The sequence below is a fragment of the Colias croceus genome, chromosome Z (genome assembly GCF_905220415.1).
Source record: "Colias croceus chromosome Z, ilColCroc2.1".
Taxonomy (NCBI): Eukaryota; Metazoa; Arthropoda; class Insecta; order Lepidoptera; family Pieridae; genus Colias; species Colias croceus.
Window position 1 is genome coordinate 15,960,366 of NC_059568.1, and position 19,222 is coordinate 15,979,587.

The window sequence follows — 19,222 nt, forward strand, 5'->3', positions numbered from 1 at the left end:
TTGTCTAATTAATTTATGAAAATATTTATCTAATTAATTAAAACAAATTCTTTCATGTTTATTATTTTCAATATCAAATAAATTTGATCTTTTCATAATTGAATTCCTCGCAACTTTCTATATCTAGTCTTTACCGCATTAATTGTTTTTATATGGTACCTTCTAATAAGTACTTACTAAGCGGAGGGGACGCATGACTAACTCCTATACCTAACAGCGGTTGTTTAAGATACATTGCAGAGTTGTTAAACGTCTTTAAGCATTCCCACAGAAGAATAACTTCAATGGAAATTATCGAATAAGGTATTATGGTCTAGAAAGAGATGGAGCGAATTTTTGTAGCGTGCGAGAGTGAGACGAAATAACGGTTAGTGTAGGTTCAACGTTCGCCTCTTGCGCAGTTTGTTGAACTGTTCTCAGTACTTAGGAAAATTATCAGGGCTGCCTCTTATTGTGATTATGTAATTTTACGTAATAGTTTATAAACTGTTTGCCTGCAAATTAGAATGATGGACAATGAAATTGTAGATGTATAATGGTGTGTCTTGTCCGATTACTGTTTATGTCTCATAATGTGATTCGAGAGAAAATGAAGGTACGTAAATTGATGAGAATTAATAATGCATGTGAACCGGTAGTAAGATGTTATTGATAGCAGTCCAGGCATTCGTGATTGAATCAGTTCGCTAATGGAGAAGCAAACCAGTGACGCATTACCTGAAAGCATCAAACGCGGTCCACAGACATCCGCTTCAATTAGTTATGGATGCTCAGTTTATTAGGAAGTGAGACGGTGTGGTCGCGTTTATACAGCTCACTTAGTGGATCGTTTCTTGTTACATTGTATTTCGTTTTTATACAAAGAGTGCAGTATCAGTGGCAGTTGTAAACATTAAAATGAATAAAGAATTTTTGAATTTGAGTTGGATATTTGTGTTGCCTGTGGTGGTCTTCTTTACTTTCTCACTTAGATGATTATAAATTATAATGATGATGCTTAAATAAACAATAATAAATATTTTAATAATAAATTACCTTGGTTTACAATTATTACTGTAATTTAATGCCAATTATAGGACAATAAAATAATTTATTTTATAGCACTGACAATAATTAAAGTAATTAAAATCGAAGTATATCGTAAAATTTTCTATTAAATTCCACTATACATTACCCATTATACGAAGTAATAAATATAATTAAAGTAGAGATGTGTCAGCCCTAGAGTTGGAGTGAGCGAGAGGGGAGTAAGAGCAAGATGGTCTCAGTAGAAAGTCAGTTACGTAACTTGTTGCTTTATCGATCGGCTGCGCCTGCCCATGGACGCCCACGTGCGCTATTCGCTTGCTCTTTGCAAATCTTATACGTCATAATTGCAAGAACATTTTACTGGCTGGCTGATTACCGCCAAGAGTGTATCTTCCATTTTATCATTTATGATTTCCTAGTACTTATCAATGTGGAAACTTTGTTGCACTGTTCACTTGTCTGGATTAATTATTATTAATTAAACTAATCTATTAGGAATGCTATAAAATACGGTTTAATCAAATGTAATTGGAATTTAGAGAAATAATAAAATCTTTCAGTTCATTAGGCTTGTTGGCCATTATTAATTCCGACTTTCCGAGTTAAATCGCACAAATACATATTATGTATTATAAAACGTAACTATTTCTTAAACTATGAATTGTATTTTTATTAACGAAAAACAAATTTTGATGAATGACTTTTATTTTCTATCCAAAATAATGACTACGGAATATTATGAAAGGCGTCGAACCATGACCTTATCTATTACAATGCTCCTCTTCCTTTCCTCTCATGAGTCATGACCAGTCACATTCACCACACACCTCATGCGTGGAAGACATGCATCATATACCATTTTATTATTTACATACTTAGATCCATCTTTAAACACATACACGCACATTTTACTTTGTAGTAGATGTACCTATCTCTACTTTTAAGTAATATAATTTATTGAACTCTTTATGCCTACACATTTAAAGACATTATTTATTTATTTATTTATCACATTATGTATTGTAATACAACCATTATATAACAAAAAACAATAAAAAGGATATATATATAACGAGAAGGACGTATTACAATTGGCGGCCTTATCACTAAGCAGTGATCTCTGCCAGGCAACCAAGCGGCAAAAAAGCGAGATATTTAATAATATTTTTTTTAATTGAGCTGAAATTAGAAAAATCATAAAAAAAGAATAAAAAAAGACATTATGTGGGTACATACACAATTTAATAATTTTACAATTATGAAATTAACACTTTTCATACTCCTAGTGGAAGAGCTACCAACATAATTTCTATATATAGGTATGGCTAATAATTGACCGGCTCCATTATCTTAAACTTTTCTTAGCGGAGAGTTCCAAAGTTCAGAGCTTTTTAAAACACTTATAAAGTTTTGTAAAGAACGGCTCAGAATACAAAGGTTTATTTTCAGTAAAGAATATTTAACATACTTACTTCAGATTTTTACACAGGACAGGAAAACATACATTGATATCTGCTTTACGATCTGCTATGCGAAAAATGTGGAAAAATTCTGTTTATTTGTACCTAACAATGTTATTTTGATGCGCATAACAATTCGTCTGATATCTGTGCATGTCATACATCATCAATGTCAAAGTTATTTTCCAATGTTCCCTTCAAATGCGAATTCAAAAATGGTATCCCAAAATTTTGCAGTGCCGTTGTAATGAAGACGCAAAAATGATGCGTCGAATGAGGCTAATTTTCCATGAGTGTGTTACTTATGGATATGTATTATTCAAAAAATTATTAATAACACAAACATATCTATAGGAAAATAGGAAATATTATAAAAAAAAACCATTTATCTGAATGTTTAAAAAATCGCAATAAACTAAACATGCTTTTAAAGTTAAATTAGAATTGATGTACGTTTATCAATGCACCACGTTTGTGCTGCTAAACCTTTATGTATAATTATCAATTATTATATTTTTGTAGTCTAAACAAACAGAAAATGGAAAAACATTACATAAAATAAACCTTGAGATAATAAACACAAATAATAAAATACAAATACTTATCTATTTATTAATAACTGCTTAAATATTCACATATCTTTTCTAAATAAATATTCCATACCGAAAACATTTTTGCAGCATCGCTACACAGACAACGTCACAGGTACGTGTCTATGTACTTTTATTTCCAAAGGAACTTTTGTTTCAAATAAATACGTTAAAAAGCGTATTCTGTAATAGGATTATAAATTTAGTACGACTTAGTATAAGATTAATAAATAATTACTGTTCAAATAACGTAATATTCTTAACTAACACGAGCTATTACGATTTAAGTATAGGTTTTTCAGATCACCTCTCTTTACTATTTTTATGGTCATTCAATATTAAGGCCATGCCCTACTTGAAAACTCGGCCTGTTAGACCTGAGTTCAAACGTTCTACGCTAAGTATGTCAATAAAAATATGCCTAGTAGACGAGGGGAGTAAAAAATATCCAACTAGATTAACTTTATGATAATTAGAAATACATAATATACTAGCTTACCGCCCGCGGCTTCGCCCGCTTTCTCTAAAACCATTTGAGATTTAAACTATCCTATCTCTCAAGTTGGATCGAACTGCGCATGGTGTGCGAATTTTATTATAATCGGTTAAGTGGTTTAGGAGTCCATTGAGGACAAACATTGTGACAAGATATCAATCAATCATACCACAGACTCGAAATTTTAGAAAATAAATCGCACTTCATTGCGTTTGGGATTTGGGAACATGGATCGGGTCAGTTAAGCCAATTCGGGACAGCTAAGTCCTTTGACGTCATGTTGTATTGATAGCTAACCCATTTGATTGAGCCATTCTAGTCGCAGCAATAATCCTCTATTTGATTCTTTAAACATAGTGCAGTTTTAATGTTCATGCAAAAATCGACCTCATGTGTATTAAAATAGGACCTATATTAATAGATTTGAGTGCGGTTTGCTCTGTCGAAAGTTTAAGTTTTGTCAGTTGAGATGGTTTAAACTACATTTGCTGAGAATAGTTCCATTAGTTTCTCGTTGGAGGAAGTGCCAGGTTTTCAGCAAATTAGCTTGAACACTGATTTAAATTTGGAGATTCTATAATGAAGTATAACAGAAACGACGTAATTTAATTACTTTTAAACCACGGCGACCTCCACTAAGAACTTATACAACAGGCGAATAATTACTTTATAAAAGAATTTACTTACACATCATATATCTCTGTAAATTATTAATTATACTTTTCATAGCATATTATATTATATTTAAAGTGATAATAAGTGAGATATTTAAGGCTGTAGGTAGTACTACATTTTCGTGATACAAATTGATTGTAATCATTGCAAATAAAAATCTGGACCCCTTCTATTAAGTTTGGCGAGACATCTACAAAAAATCGTGTCATGTTCTGACTCAGTGGGTTGATGTCATTAAAATGCGTTTTATTTAATTTTACAAGGTTTAGGGTGAACCAAAGAGTTTTATTTTAGTTAGAATAGTCACTATCTATATAATACTAGCGAACCCGGCGAAATCCGTTTCGCCATCTTATGTTTAAATACCAAACGAAATGTTACATAAGGCGCTGTATGTGAAAAATGATTTTCCCGATTTTCCCGCTTTTCTGTTGAAATCTGAATGAATTTCCTTTACTACAAACCTCACGGAGCCAGAGACCTTTCCAACGAATGCAAATCCGTGGAAATCGGTTCGTGCGTTCTGGAGTTATAGCGTCGGGAAGGAAAACCCGACTTATTTTTATATAGTAGAGAGAAGATTAATTCCCAAATTTATTTGCTATTTTAATTTATATGTTCATGTTTGTGGAATTATTTTTTGAGACATATGCAGATTAGTCAGTTGCCTAATGGAAACTGATATTGTATTTTGTTTTTATGTATTGTATGTTCTTAGGCTTAAATTTAGGTACGTATGTACTTAAAATAGTATGCCTTGTGAATTGTAAAATGGAATCTGGAAGTAGGTCTAGTATACCTCAATAAAATGTTTTAGTGAAGGTTGTAGATGATTATTTTTATATATATAAAGTAAATACTCTCGTTTTCTAAAGCTCATGTTTATTATTTTGATTTTGTTTTCTATGTTTCTCAGAAATATTAATTTCATAGCACTGAATAACACCTAAATTAATTTATTTAGAAATAGATATCCTCAAGGAGCTTTTCCTTTATAAAAGTATCATTAAGGGGGATTTGTCTGTCTATTATCGATTCTACTAAATGTAGCTTGTTAGTGAAAATGAAGTGTTATATTGAAAGTCACGCGTGGGAAGCCAATTGGAGTGGTTTGATGCAATATTCTATGAATATAAAAGCCATTATTTATTCTTGTGTATTAATATCTTCTATATAATGTCTTGCTTTGCAAATTTCGTTGCCATTGCATTGAAATATTTCATAATTATTAGTCTTTGACAGCCACAGCTATTATACACCTTTTTAGTTTTTGTATATATTATATTTTTAAATTATTGCCATTCTAAATTATAAGAAATATGCTATTTAATCTTAACAAACATTGAATGAAAGGTATTTAGAAACCCCTTTAATAGTATAGACAAATTCCTATCAAAAATACCTTAGGGCTCAGACACTTATATGCACTGGACTTCATTCCACCCCTGTCTAACACCCCTCGAAATATTTTATTAATTCCAAAATACCTTGTGGCTAGGTTACATACAGGTATACGCACTACCTTTAAATTTAATTAAAATGCTATCAATATCCCCCTGGATGTAGCTAAATTATAACAGTAATTATAATCCACAAAAATGAAACTAGATCCAAGCCTTTGGGATTTTTCCAAATATACCTCGATATTCACTTCATAAGTTAATTCACCGTCTGGCTTCATTTTTATAATGCTTCGTCCCTTCTATTATTCATTGTTATGAACGAATTCTATGAAGACCCGTATATGACTATGTATCTATGTGTGATATATGACAAATATATTTCTTATCCATTTTCACGAATCGATTTGATCATGGATAAGCGGTGTTTCTATATCAAATATGGTAGGGACATATGAGTAGGGACTCATAATAGTCAGTAAAGAATGAATCCATGATCTTTTAGTTGTAATACTTACGATTACCACTGTACTAGATCATCGGATTGAAAGATTCAATCAATTAAAAACAACGTAACAATTACGTAATGTGAAATAAATCCGCTGTTGCATGTCTAAACCCCAATAGGTATAGAAACTAACATGTTTTTTAATCGGATTGACATTCAATACGCATCCCTTTGATATAAAAATATACGCACTTTGGATTATTATTACAAAAAATATAACTTCTAACAATTGGATAATTTATCGTTTTATTTTCTTAAATAGAATATTTAAACATTTACTTAAACCTATAAGATTTGACAAAAATTCTATAGTCTTATTAAAAATCTTAATTAACTAACATACGTCTGACAGACGTATGATTATCTTTTACAGTAGGTGCTATATGATTATCTTTCTAGGGTTAAACAGTATCTCTATCAATTCATTGTTTACTTTAATATTGTATTACCATTCGCATAAAGGTTAGGCTATATTTACAATGTTAATAGCAAAGCTCCTGTTACTATCCTATGACGTAAACAATTTTTTATCTATAAAAGCGATACTGTACGTGGGCGGTTTGGTGGGTAATTAATATATCAAAACTTAATAAACGGTTCCCAAAATAAAAGATGATTGAACGAGATACATGAGATATAAATAACATTTTCCATAGATAAGAAAAACCTATTTAAAAGGAACATGAATACGTTCATACAAACACAAGTAATACAGCTTTTATGTATTTGTTTATTTAGTGACTATACCTAAAGTGATTTTTTTTTGAGTGAAATATTTTCGAAGGTAATCAATATAATATTTCTAAAAACTAGCAGCTTATACTATAAAGAGTCAATATCTGTTACAAGATTTCGTAAATTCGTAAAAATTATTCAATCAATTTCATTAATTTGCTACAGGATAAAAAACTCGTCATATTAACTAAAGCATAATGACCTTACAAGTACTCGAACAAAATCTCATTTCATAATATGATATCAAAAGATTTTCATTATGTTACTGAATAGATGGTTCGATATAACATGAGTATTATAAAATTAGTTGCGAAAAGCTTAACGCACTTTTTTACGTTAGTATAGGATCCCTGGCCCCTGGGTATAAAGAATTTTCATTCATTGCTAAAGCGAACTTTTTTTATTTTTAGATTTGTGTTTTTTAGACTAAATTATATTATATGTAACTCTGCGGTTAAACATTGGAAAACATTGAATAAGAAGCTATAGCTAGACTTGCAAATTGCAAGAAAATTCAGTCATCTACAAGATGGATCTTCCGTCTAACCTAGAAGGTATCTTTCATGTCATTCATATAAAATATAAATTGGTAGGTATAAAAAAATATGGCAAATGCATATCGCCCCATAGTTGTCAAAGAATATTCAAAACTGTACAAAAATCAGCAACGACGAGCGACACATAAAATTTCACCAAAACACAGCTGAAAAAGGGTATATCAAACGCAGCCGTTCTTCACTCGAAGCGATTGTTTAGCTAATTGGAGCGTGGCAGCAAGGGAGGCTGCACCTAAACATCACAAACATGTAACTCGGTAATTGATATCACAACGAAGCTTTTAACTATATCTGTATAGAAAAATGAATATTCTATACATTTTCCTTAATCGCAGCATCACGCGAGAACAGCTGGACCGATTTCGATAATTATTATTTTGATGTATTGTCAGAAGAATCTTATGAAAGAAACTGTAAAGAAATTTGCGCCAACAATTAATAAAACGAGAAAATATACCGGCCATTATATAAACTTCACGGTTTTGACAATTTGCGCGAAGCAGGACAAAGTCTGTTGGATCAGCTAGTTTTATATAAATATTTAGCTATAGTGTGCCGTACCTGAACATTTTTCCATAAATCCGCAAGTTATCGAGTTACAGACAACGCTGCAGGCAGCTTGGTAACTCAATAGTGAGATGGCGGGTTTTACAGTCTTTTTAGTTTCCACCGGCAACTCCAAGCCTGAGGTAAAAATGTAAATCAGATTTAAACGTTTATTTAATACAAAAATATGGTTTTATGTGAGCGCCGCAACCGTAATTGCCTCGCTGGAAAATAACGAGTGTATATGTTAAAATCTATGTTCGCTGTGATATAAATATGAAGTTAGGTTTCAGTTCTATTAATAACCCATACACATCTCGCTCAAAAAGGCTTTCAGTCTAGATTTATTATTAGGACACTACGTTCGATCGAGAGTATTTCAGGCAAAAGTCAATCTCAATATTAATTTAAATTTTACTGAATATTGGATTTTTAGTTGACATACCCAAAATATTAAGTAATCAAGATTTAAACACTACAAAAATATAATGTCCACAATTATGATATATCTAAAATATCTTTACATTATAATGTATTCTTATTCTAATATTAATATGTTAATCTTCGTATGCATATTGGCATTGCATCTAATAAATAAATTAACCTAAGCCAACCCGCTGTAAGTTTCTCAAAATATATAAGTTCATCGACCTTTAAGGAAGAAGCGTTTTATATTCTTACAAAACTACAACATAATTAAAATTAAGAAAAAAATAGCGTAAATACAAACAAAACTTTAAATCTAGCTCCTCATTTAACAATGTATTATAACCAGATAAAGTAACGGTCATTCAAAGAAATGTCCAAAGCTCTCTCAAACAGATTGAAAATCTATTGAAATGCTGTGATTTTGCAGTGATAAAACTCCATTATTATAAACAATTAGTTGCTCCCAGCTAAACGCTTCTAACGTTTAAAATTATTCAAACATTTATAACACAATTAGAGTATAAATAATTAGAGTGCTCTAAATAACAAAGTGGGACACAACAACACTCCAACAAGCTGGAATCAAAGAAACTGTGCTAATTCTGTCGAACCGTTCCACGTAAAGGCTTGGTACTAATCCCTCACTCTAAATCCATTTGAGATTGCATTGAAGCACTCAGATGCATTAATAAGCTGTACGTTTGGATTGGTCGCACGTAAATGTATAAACAAGCAGCATTAGATGGAGCGTGGGTGCTAATTATATTCTGACCTTAGTCCGGATACTCGAGTCTCGTGTTTGACCAATAAGAATACATCATGAAATAATTGTATGAAGTCTAACTTCTTATGATGCTACTCATATTTTAGCAATTTCACAATTTATAAAATTAATAATAATAGATTTTGAAATTAATAAGCTTATACGCAAAAATATATATATCCATTCGATATTTTTACTTAGCTTTCAATAAAACATACATATTATATTAATATTTTCAGCAGTCTAGATTTGTGAACAAACAAAGGAAAGCTTAAAATTTCACTTAAACCATAACATTTCGTCAAAATCGGTCTACAAACGCAAAAGACCTACAAACATCTTCACAACTCTCTAAGAAAACGTATTCGTGAACATTTAGGTCAATATCTCACAAAGAACAACACGAATCGTGTGAAACAACACTTAAATTCTTGTACAAAGCGACCCGTGTGTAACCCGCCTTAGATCCTTATATATAGGTGAGAGGCACGCTAGAGCTAAACGGTACACTTCTTAATTTTCTCTCATCTCAAAGGAAGAGTTGTAAGGCGATACCTGCAAGTAGTGTAAATGAAGGTTTAAAAGGCAAAGTAAGTATTCTTAGCAGGACTACGTACTGAAATTAAATCGACCCACTCGTCTAAATGTTCCTGGAACTCTAATTTATACGTTCCAGAACTAATTATTCGTAGTCATGTGTGAGTCGGTGTTCATAATTGTGTTATATTAGCTTAGGGACAACTTGACAAATGTGGGTGTATCGAAAGGAAGTGCCGATATCGAACTTGAAACAAAAAAAGCAGTTAAATGAGTTTGAGTCAGAATAATTGTGTTTATTAATCACAAAAATCGTCATCTACATAAATTATTACCTGACCGGTTAGCTTGGTTGGTAGTGCCTTCCAAGCCAGAGGTCAGTTCAATTCCCACCCGGGGCAAATATTTGTGTGATAAACATAGATGTTTGCTCTGTGTCTGGGCACCCAGACATAATTTACAAATTATCTATATAAGTATTTATTAAAAATTATATATGTATCTATGTTTATCAGCCATCTGTTTTCCATAACACAAGCGAAAGCTTAGTATGGGATCAGGTCGTGCCAAAATTGTCCTAAAATATTTATTTATTATATTAAAAAGTTATGTAAATACTTCCTAACATTGCAGCATACATAAATAAACAGAGCTACATCAAATTCATGTTCTTAAAACTAACTACTTATAAAACATTAATATTATTATTTTCAAGACAAACAAAAACACTCGTATAATCTAAATTTATCTATAAACTTAATACACATACAACCCTAGGAACATGTTCTCCAAGTCAATAAACTGAAATAAAATCCCATCATCATCATCCAATAAATTTATCCATCCACATAAATTCGTATCTGTCAAAAATTAATCATGAAATATTTTCAGTCACCGGCTCTCGGACTATAGATAATATGCAATCTGTTGCAGAGGCACAGGCGGATAGCGCAGGCGCAGGCGGGAAGGCTGCTGCCCCGTGCAAGGTGTGCGGGGACAAGGCTTCCGGCTACCACTACGGCGTCACTTCGTGCGAGGGCTGCAAGGTAAGTGCATCGCTACGAGCTAGACTACGAGCGGCTACGAGCTACTACGCGCTACGTACAAGTACGTTGCATTTTATTGTACTGTAGGCACTTTTGAATTCGGTTTAATTTTTTTGATTTTAATTTTAAAGTTTCTTTAGCGATTTTTAAATTACGTCCTTGATTTATAGTGTTAATTTGAAAGCCTTTTCGCGATTTTAAATAACATTTTAACTTATTTTATTTTAATTCAAGCTTAGAAATTTTCGTCTCACATTTAGGTCTTTAAATTTTATTAATTAGTTTTATTATTGTTTCGTATTGTTTTCCTTAACTTTGCAGTGCGCATTATAGAGATATTTCGCGACATTTAATATTTATGCATTTTTAAGCAATTTGTATTTTTATACCTGTTATTTCAATTATTATTCTCGATAACTGTTTTACAATATTTTCTAATCATTCTAGCAATTTTTATATTTTAACATTTAACTAATATAAAACGTGACCTTTTAAATTTTAAATTTAATGTGTTTAATAATTGTACTGAATAGTGAAACTATTCTAACTTACTTACTAAATAATGTTTTAAAAGTATTTTGCCTAAAACACAATAACTACTGCGCTAAAATCAAGTTAAAACTAAATAAATGAGAAAAAATTGTTTTTAAAAATGAAACTAAAATATATTATTATAATAATAATTTGTGTAAAATATTTGTGCTTAACCAAGTTTCGTAATAAATAAACCATGTTGTTGACAGTTTTAAAACTATAACAAATAACACCAATAGAAAATTGTCCAACCAATAAAACTTTATACTTTCTAGAGCTATGCGTTTGAAAATAATATATTTTTCAGTTGTTTAATTTTAAAATACTTCAATAAAATTGAAATAAAATATTATAAGACAAGAAGATAAATATATAATTCGTCATAAATAAGTAACGTATTGTTAAATAATAATATAACGAATCGATGAAATCGTGCTTAAAAAAAGTTTGTCTTTAATATTTATAATTTTAAACAACATAAAAAAGTATAGTCTATGTTTAATACTAAAAAACGATATTTCCAAAATAGTAAAATGGCGTTTTGTGAATTTTAAAAAGAATAGGTTTAAACTACTGAAATTCTTTTAATTAAAATCCAATAATCGGTAACATCAATTTTAATAACCTAAAAATTTCAACAAAACGTACAAAAAGTACTCAATTGTCTCGTTATCCTCAAATATTCAATCTAAATTAGCATTACAAAATTAAATTCAGGCTAATTGTACAAATCTCGTCTATTAGCCACACTGAGCCTAATTTAAATTAATAAACTTTTTGGGAGATCAGATTAAAACTGTTTTTTAAAACACAATCAAAAATATAAAATATTAAACATCTATGTTATATACCTATAATGAGCTTCTTAAAATTATTGTTACTGATCAATCTTATATAATTTCTTACCTCTCTATTTTCTTATTACTGCGATAATATAAATTATTAAAAGCCTGCACAAGCCTAGAGAAAATGAGGAAAGGGAAAATTGCCAGTTAGTTTAACTAAACCAATTATTTAATTATTGAGTAAAACCTAAAAAACGATAATTTGTTCATCACTTTAAAAAAATATTCTGATATGAATGCCACCGCAAAATAAACTGTTTTCTGTGTCTTTTAATAAGTATTAAACGATTAAAAATAAATAATTTTCGCGGTGTATCATACAATTGTTGTGATCGCAACTATTGTATGATACAACAAAATGATTTTGCTTTATAGTCATAAATTAAGAAATTAAGTCGGCTTGTGAATTGAATGTAACTTAAAGCTGTAAAATTCATATTTGATTGGTTTCGCTATTACTGCAAGCGATGACGCAAACAATTCTAGTTCTAGTATTAATATTTAATTAGATATGCCGATATAACCGCGTGGTGGAAATATAAAAGAAATTGTATTATTTCCAAGGTAGTGGGAATACTTGCAAGGGTGTAGCACGTAAGTGCCTACTTTTTAAACAAGCTGCATTTTAAATAAACCTGAAACACTTCAAATCAAATTATCTTTAACTGCTCTTTAGAATTCTATAGAACTATTTAATTAACATTTATATTATTCAAATTACAGCCACTTTGAAATGTAAGAAAGTTTCTAGTTTTTTACTCTGCCGACGGGTATCAGTAAAACTATAGTATTGATTTCAAATTAATTATGTGTATTCTATTATTGCAAGATTATAATTTTACATTTAATTTATAATAATTTTTAACACTTATTTTACTGTTAAAAATAACAGTTTAGCTGACGTTATAATTTTTTCATACAAAAATTTATGTAGGTATGCTGTATAGTATATATTTATATAGTAAGTTATTTAACAAAGAACGTTTATTACCCTTTATATAAAGTATGGCTATAAACAAGGGGAGTTCGTGGCTCTAACATTTTTTATGCACTGCCATAAACGTGTTTGCATTCGATACATTTTTCATTTAGGTTATACATGCCTCGTATAGGTTCAGGAAACCGCACGGCCAGGCTGATGGCCTGTTAAACACTTTCCAATAAACACAATGTCGCTCCACTTTTAATTAACCGTTTTGTGGTATATATACAGCCATTAATATAAATAATAATTCGTTAAATACAATACTGTGATAATTAATATGCATTTTCAGTTGACGTGTGTAATACGTCATTCGGTATTCGATGATTTAATTAAGCAAATCATTTTGAATGGTATGTGCATTGTACTATACGGTATACGATTTTAATATATAATTACAGTTTTAATAATATGAGTGTTGTGTAACAATAACATGTTGTTTAATAATAAAATAATTGAGTTATCACATTAGATTCTATAATCAAATAAAAAAATTAAATTATGATATAACTACGACATTAAAATAAAAATGTATAAATTTATTTCATTCCATTGAACACCAGATGTAAATAAAATGACTAGACGAGACCTTACAGCGCAAAAGTTCTGTAAGAAGCCTTGTAAGTTACAGGTAGGTACACCTCTATAGAAAGAAGAAAATATAATACAAACTCCTTGTTCCTTTATATTCCTAAGGAATGAAGAAATAAAATATCGCTCACAAGGAAAATGAAACTATTTTCAATTTCATTGAAAGCTAACTTTCACAAGATTTACACCTACTTCGACTTACATTATTCAAGTTATGAAAAGAGAAATGGAAAATTTAATAGAAATTTATAAATATATACCTACTTTAAGATTTATTTTAAATGGCCATATATTTAACATAATTAAATATTAAATATGAAACTGACTTCTCAGCTTTTTACGCTTCGTGAACACAGATTTGATCAATTATTCACTTTATTAATAAAAAACTAACTAACTTTAATAAAACTAGACAAAAGAAATTTAAATTCAAAACGCAATAGTGTTTAAAACATATTGCAATATAATTAGATTGACAATCCCATGGATGCCCTAGGACATTCTTAAAGTGTAAAACTTAAAACCGATGTCCCCTGTCCACATTTACCCCTGTAATACAATTTTAAGTCCAATTAAGAAGCGAATGGAACTGTCCAGGCTATTATCGGACTTTGAAATTGGACCTCATATTTTTTTACTTCTCAGAAAATCGATTATACACCGTATTTCATTATTCGCTCGTCAGCTTAAATCTATTGGGTAATTAAAGTTTAGACACAACAAATTAAAGATATTTTATTAAATCCAACACTCATTTTAAAATTAAAAAAAGAGAATTAAAAGAAAAACCCGGGGTTATTGTGTCGACTAACTGATAGATAATCAAGTATAAAAACGCAGTCGTTTTATTTATTTAGTTAAGAAATATAAACGAGAAAATTGAAATTGAGTATAATTCATTTCAAAGTAAAACAACGGAACGAATGCGCTTTCATCGTGAAAGCTTCCGAGAAATAATTGTAAGAGAAACGTAAAGGGATTCCAGAAAGTAGGTTTAATTTCATTTAAGACACTGAATTATGCCAACTACGAAATATGTAACAGGAAAACAGCGCGGCACGAATACCACAAACGCTTAATATATCGCGGGGTAATTTTTCTGCTTAGGGTTATCAAAGCCCAATTAATAACAATAATTGATGGAACATTGTATGTGGAAACTGCTCGAAGGGCTTTTGCAGCGTCAATTTGGAGGCGTGTTTTCGCTGCCGGGAGTTGATTGAAACTTGTATACAATTAGGCACTCGGTGTATTTTTCCATTTTGTTACCATGTGCGGAATGAATAGAGACTTTATTGATGCGTGGTTTGGGATTAGTCAGCCAATTACAGTTTTTTTTTTGAGAAAAGCATCGGATATTTTTTCATATTCTGCTTTCTGTATGCATAAAAGATATTGAACGTTATAGAATTACACGAAAAAAATAAACGTAACTTTTTTTCAAAGTTTTTCTTCCCATATCTAATTTGTGCATTACCCGTGTGCCGTTCGAAATATTACAAGCAATTGGGCTTGTAAGCAAATTTGCTGTGATACAATTCCATCTTTTAATAAACAATAATTTCACTGCTTTTTATTCGTCCTATTGGCAAAGTCTTTTAGACCACAATTTTACATTCTTTCGTTTATATAAATTTAAAAGAATCACATTTTATACCTACGATTCTTAAATTATATTCAAAATTCCTTTTTTTGCTATTCCGGCATTTATAGTAGAAAGCAAAAATCTAAGGAATCTTTATTTTTTTACATAAAACTCGGTTTTATAACACTAAAACCTTACGGTTCAACGCTTTGTAATTTATTTTATTCTTTTTGCAACGGTGTTTTGTGTTTGGAATTCATAGGAAAAGCCCAGTTCATCGTTTATTTTCATTTTTCATATAACAGTAGCTGCCATGTAGCTGCATTTCGGCGAAAGTAGCCGTTGGCGATCTGCCTTAACTCGACGTAAAAATTATGTAACTCCAGTTAGCTTTTTGAAGTGCCAAAGGGCTTAGAGTTTAGTAAAAATGGAACATGACCTATGCAATATACATGCTGTGAATAATGTTTTTTTTTTCTTTTTGCTGCTACTCGAAACTCTGCCATGTGAATTCTAAAGGCTTAGCTAAAACAAACAAGCACGTGGAATATATTATTTTAAATGCAAATCATTTTCCGGTGTTAATTTAAACTTCGAAATATATTACATTGAGTAGTTGATAATTACTATACAAAATAATCAACATTTAGCATAATATATAAATAGAATCCGCTTGTGAGTTTTATAATTATATGTAGGTTAATTAATTATTGTTATTAGTAATCAGCCTTAACATTCATTTAATTTCTGTTGTTAATTAAAAATGCTACTTTATTGTCAATCAATCGTCACATCATTGTTTGAGTATAGACTACACAATAAAAATTCATATTATGGTCTATTAAATAAATATCATTATAATTAATTACCTAGTAAAAGATCTTTAAAATATTCTAAATTGCCCAATTACATGGTACATTTTAGCTTTACCTGTCGTCAACACTCAACAGTTTCCTTTCCTTGAGTTTTCTACATTTTGCGTCGCATAAATCAATTTGCAGTCACTCCAGGACGGCAGCACTCGTCTCATACCTAAGTGCACCGTATCATATTAAAATCGATCGCAAAGAAAATATATTCAAACACATTGGCATATTACCTTTATGTAATGCTCGTAAGCTTAACTTGGAGCTTTCAGCCCGTTGCTTTTTTATCGTCAACGAGCTCTCGACCCAAAGCTTTCGTGTTTAAATTCGTTAGTACAGGTTAAATTTCCTTTGATAAGCTTTTAGCTTAGTATGTTCATAGGTAAATGAGGCATTTCTGCTTGCGTTATATGTTAGTTATACGTCCTACTAGCCTTGCGAAGACTCCTCGGGCTATTAGAGGATTACACCGGACTTAATGAGTAAACTTTGTTATTAGATTAATCTAACTAAACTTCAAAGTGTATCTCATTTAATAGATATTACTATGTGAATAAAGGCATTAAAGAATTAAAAAAAAATTGAATCGAAATCTTTACAAAAGCCGTCAGAATAATGTCGCAATACGTATTTTGTATTTATAGATTCATATTTATCAAGTCTCTTTATATTTTTTCTCGTTATTCGTACATAAAGGTGTGAAAAATACCATTGTATTAGACTAGCAACATTAAATATTTTGGAAGCTATGTATTATTCCATATTTGTATCCCGTCTGGACGATCGGTGCACACTGCTCGTGCTTCAAATAAAGTCGCTTAAACTGCTAACGTGTTTATAATCTGAGAGATTTTGCCTTCAGCACGTTGTTTTAATTTGGTTTTATTATCTGCACCTATTAAAAACTTACCTGCAATTTAAATGGATAAATAAATCCCAGATAGAACATTTTATTTTTGACTGAGATAAGTCTGATGCTTAAATAAATGTATTTTTATAATCAGAATGAATTGATGAGTCTTCTGAAAGACGGAATGATATTCATATATTGGGATACTAGATTTTCATAAAGTAATCAAGGAGATAATTTAAAAATAAAAATAATTATATTCTTGCTAACAAAATTAACATTAAATCGCGTTCATAGAATCAAAATTTGTTGTTCGTATGTCGTAGTATTCAAATCTGAGTTTTTATTTCACTTACCTACATTTAAAAGTCCTGTGTAGACAGGAAACGCTCTCAACGTACCTAGTGTCTTACCACCTTACGACCTATTTTCGGCGACACTCCGCAAATCTCATGCATTCATTGCGCTGTATGCGACATTCACACGTCCACTGAGAGCTTAAATTTAATATACCTACATTTGAAAACGAACATTATGTCGCCGAAATTTAAACTTTCCACGTATATGATATATGAGAATCGCATTAAAATACCGGTATTCCGTAAATATATTAAATAGTTTTACAACTTTAAATGAATGAAGTTGGTCGCATAAAGCTTTGAATACGTTTGTACCTATATCATAAATATAAAACAAAGTCTGACGATCATCTGTTCGTTTGTGATAAAACTCAAAAGCTGCTCAACGGATTTTAATGTGGTTTGCACAAATAGAGAGAACAATTCAATGGTCAAGCGAGGGATTACGACGACCTCTACTAGAATTTAATCTAACCACTAATCACCATGAAGGCGAGCGAAGCTGCGTATTTCATCTAGTTTTAAATCACGAACGTTTAAATTTAGGCTACCAATTTAACGAAGACTTTTCGTGTAGGCGTTCTAATTTGGCGGAAAGTACAAAAGTAAAGAATAGATTGGGAGCACGTCGCTTGGTTACAGGGTTTCTTTCGGAGGAGCATTCAGAAGCAGATCGAGTACCGTTGCCTGCGAGACGGCAAGTGTCTTGTGATCCGACTGAACAGGAACCGCTGCCAGTTCTGCAGGTTCAAAAAGTGCCTTGCGGTTGGCATGAGCAGAGACTGTGAGTACGGATGTCGAAGGCTTTCTTTTTTTTATTGTGTGTATGCTTTATAAAGATAACGCTTGTTTTAATATAATTTTTTTTATATATTTTCTTAAGAGGTTATTATGAAGTGTTTTGAAATTGGAAAAAGTTTAAAGAAGTGAAACAGCGCCCTTTAGTTCGAAATTGATCAATAATTTGATTATCCTAGACTAGGTTAGAAAAAAATTAAGTTATAAGCGTATCAATTTTTATAACAAACATTCATACCTAGCTAACAGCCTAAATATTATATTACATATTATTATTATAAATTTCTTCAATATTGAATACAAAGTACGCCTGACCTTGACACGATTTATTTTATTTATTTTTGTTACCACACAAAAATGCATGAGTCCTAAAAAATGCAACTATCGTACGCACGTATCTGACACCGGTATTGGTTTGACCCGAATAAAATGTTTCGCTATGAAGCCCTTAGCATGCAAAAATAACTATCGCAAATCAGATGATTGCAAATGTGTCCGTTCTCACTGCATCAAACATCGCCGACGCGTCAAAAAGATATAGAGCACAGATCAACGTACTACACTGACATCTATTTACCAATTGACGAGTCAATCACCCACCGAATAGATGCAGCGCAGTGCACGAGTTGCATTGGTACGAGCTGATCGTGCCTCATTTGTCCGCAGCCGTCCGGTACGGAAGAGTCCCTAAGCGTCGCGAAGTGTCGAGCCCCGAGAGCATGGCAGATCTGGCTAAGAACCTGGCGGCCAACCCTGAGCCCCCACCGGTGGCTGGTGCCGCAGCCGAGGAGCCTGAGGTGGACGCGCTGGAGGCCTCCAAGGACCTCGCCAAGATGGTGATCCTCGCGCACCGCAACTTGAACTCGTTCGGCGAGGACTTCCGCCGCTCGCTGCAATTGCAGACTTTCATCTTGAAAGTTGAAGAAGATCGGGACGGTAATTTTGATTTAATCACAAATTGTTATTTTAAATTATATGTTTCACATTTAATAACCTAATATTGCTTATGTAATTAATAATAATATGTTCATACATAATATT

The 19,222-nt window shown here is 31.3% G+C and overlaps 1 protein-coding gene across 2 annotated transcripts in view; it reads left to right on the forward strand.

Moving 5' to 3' along the window:
* Positions 1–19,222, forward strand: part of LOC123704984 (ecdysone-induced protein 78C-like) — a 59,639-nt gene that overhangs the window by 34,964 nt on the left and 5,453 nt on the right. For both annotated transcript variants that reach the window (XM_045653520.1, XM_045653519.1), the window contains 3 exons: positions 10,659–10,771; positions 18,026–18,167; positions 18,848–19,117. In XM_045653520.1, the coding sequence (XP_045509476.1) occupies positions 10,659–10,771; positions 18,026–18,167; positions 18,848–19,117 (525 nt within the window). The remainder of the gene's footprint in view (positions 1–10,658; positions 10,772–18,025; positions 18,168–18,847; positions 19,118–19,222) is intronic.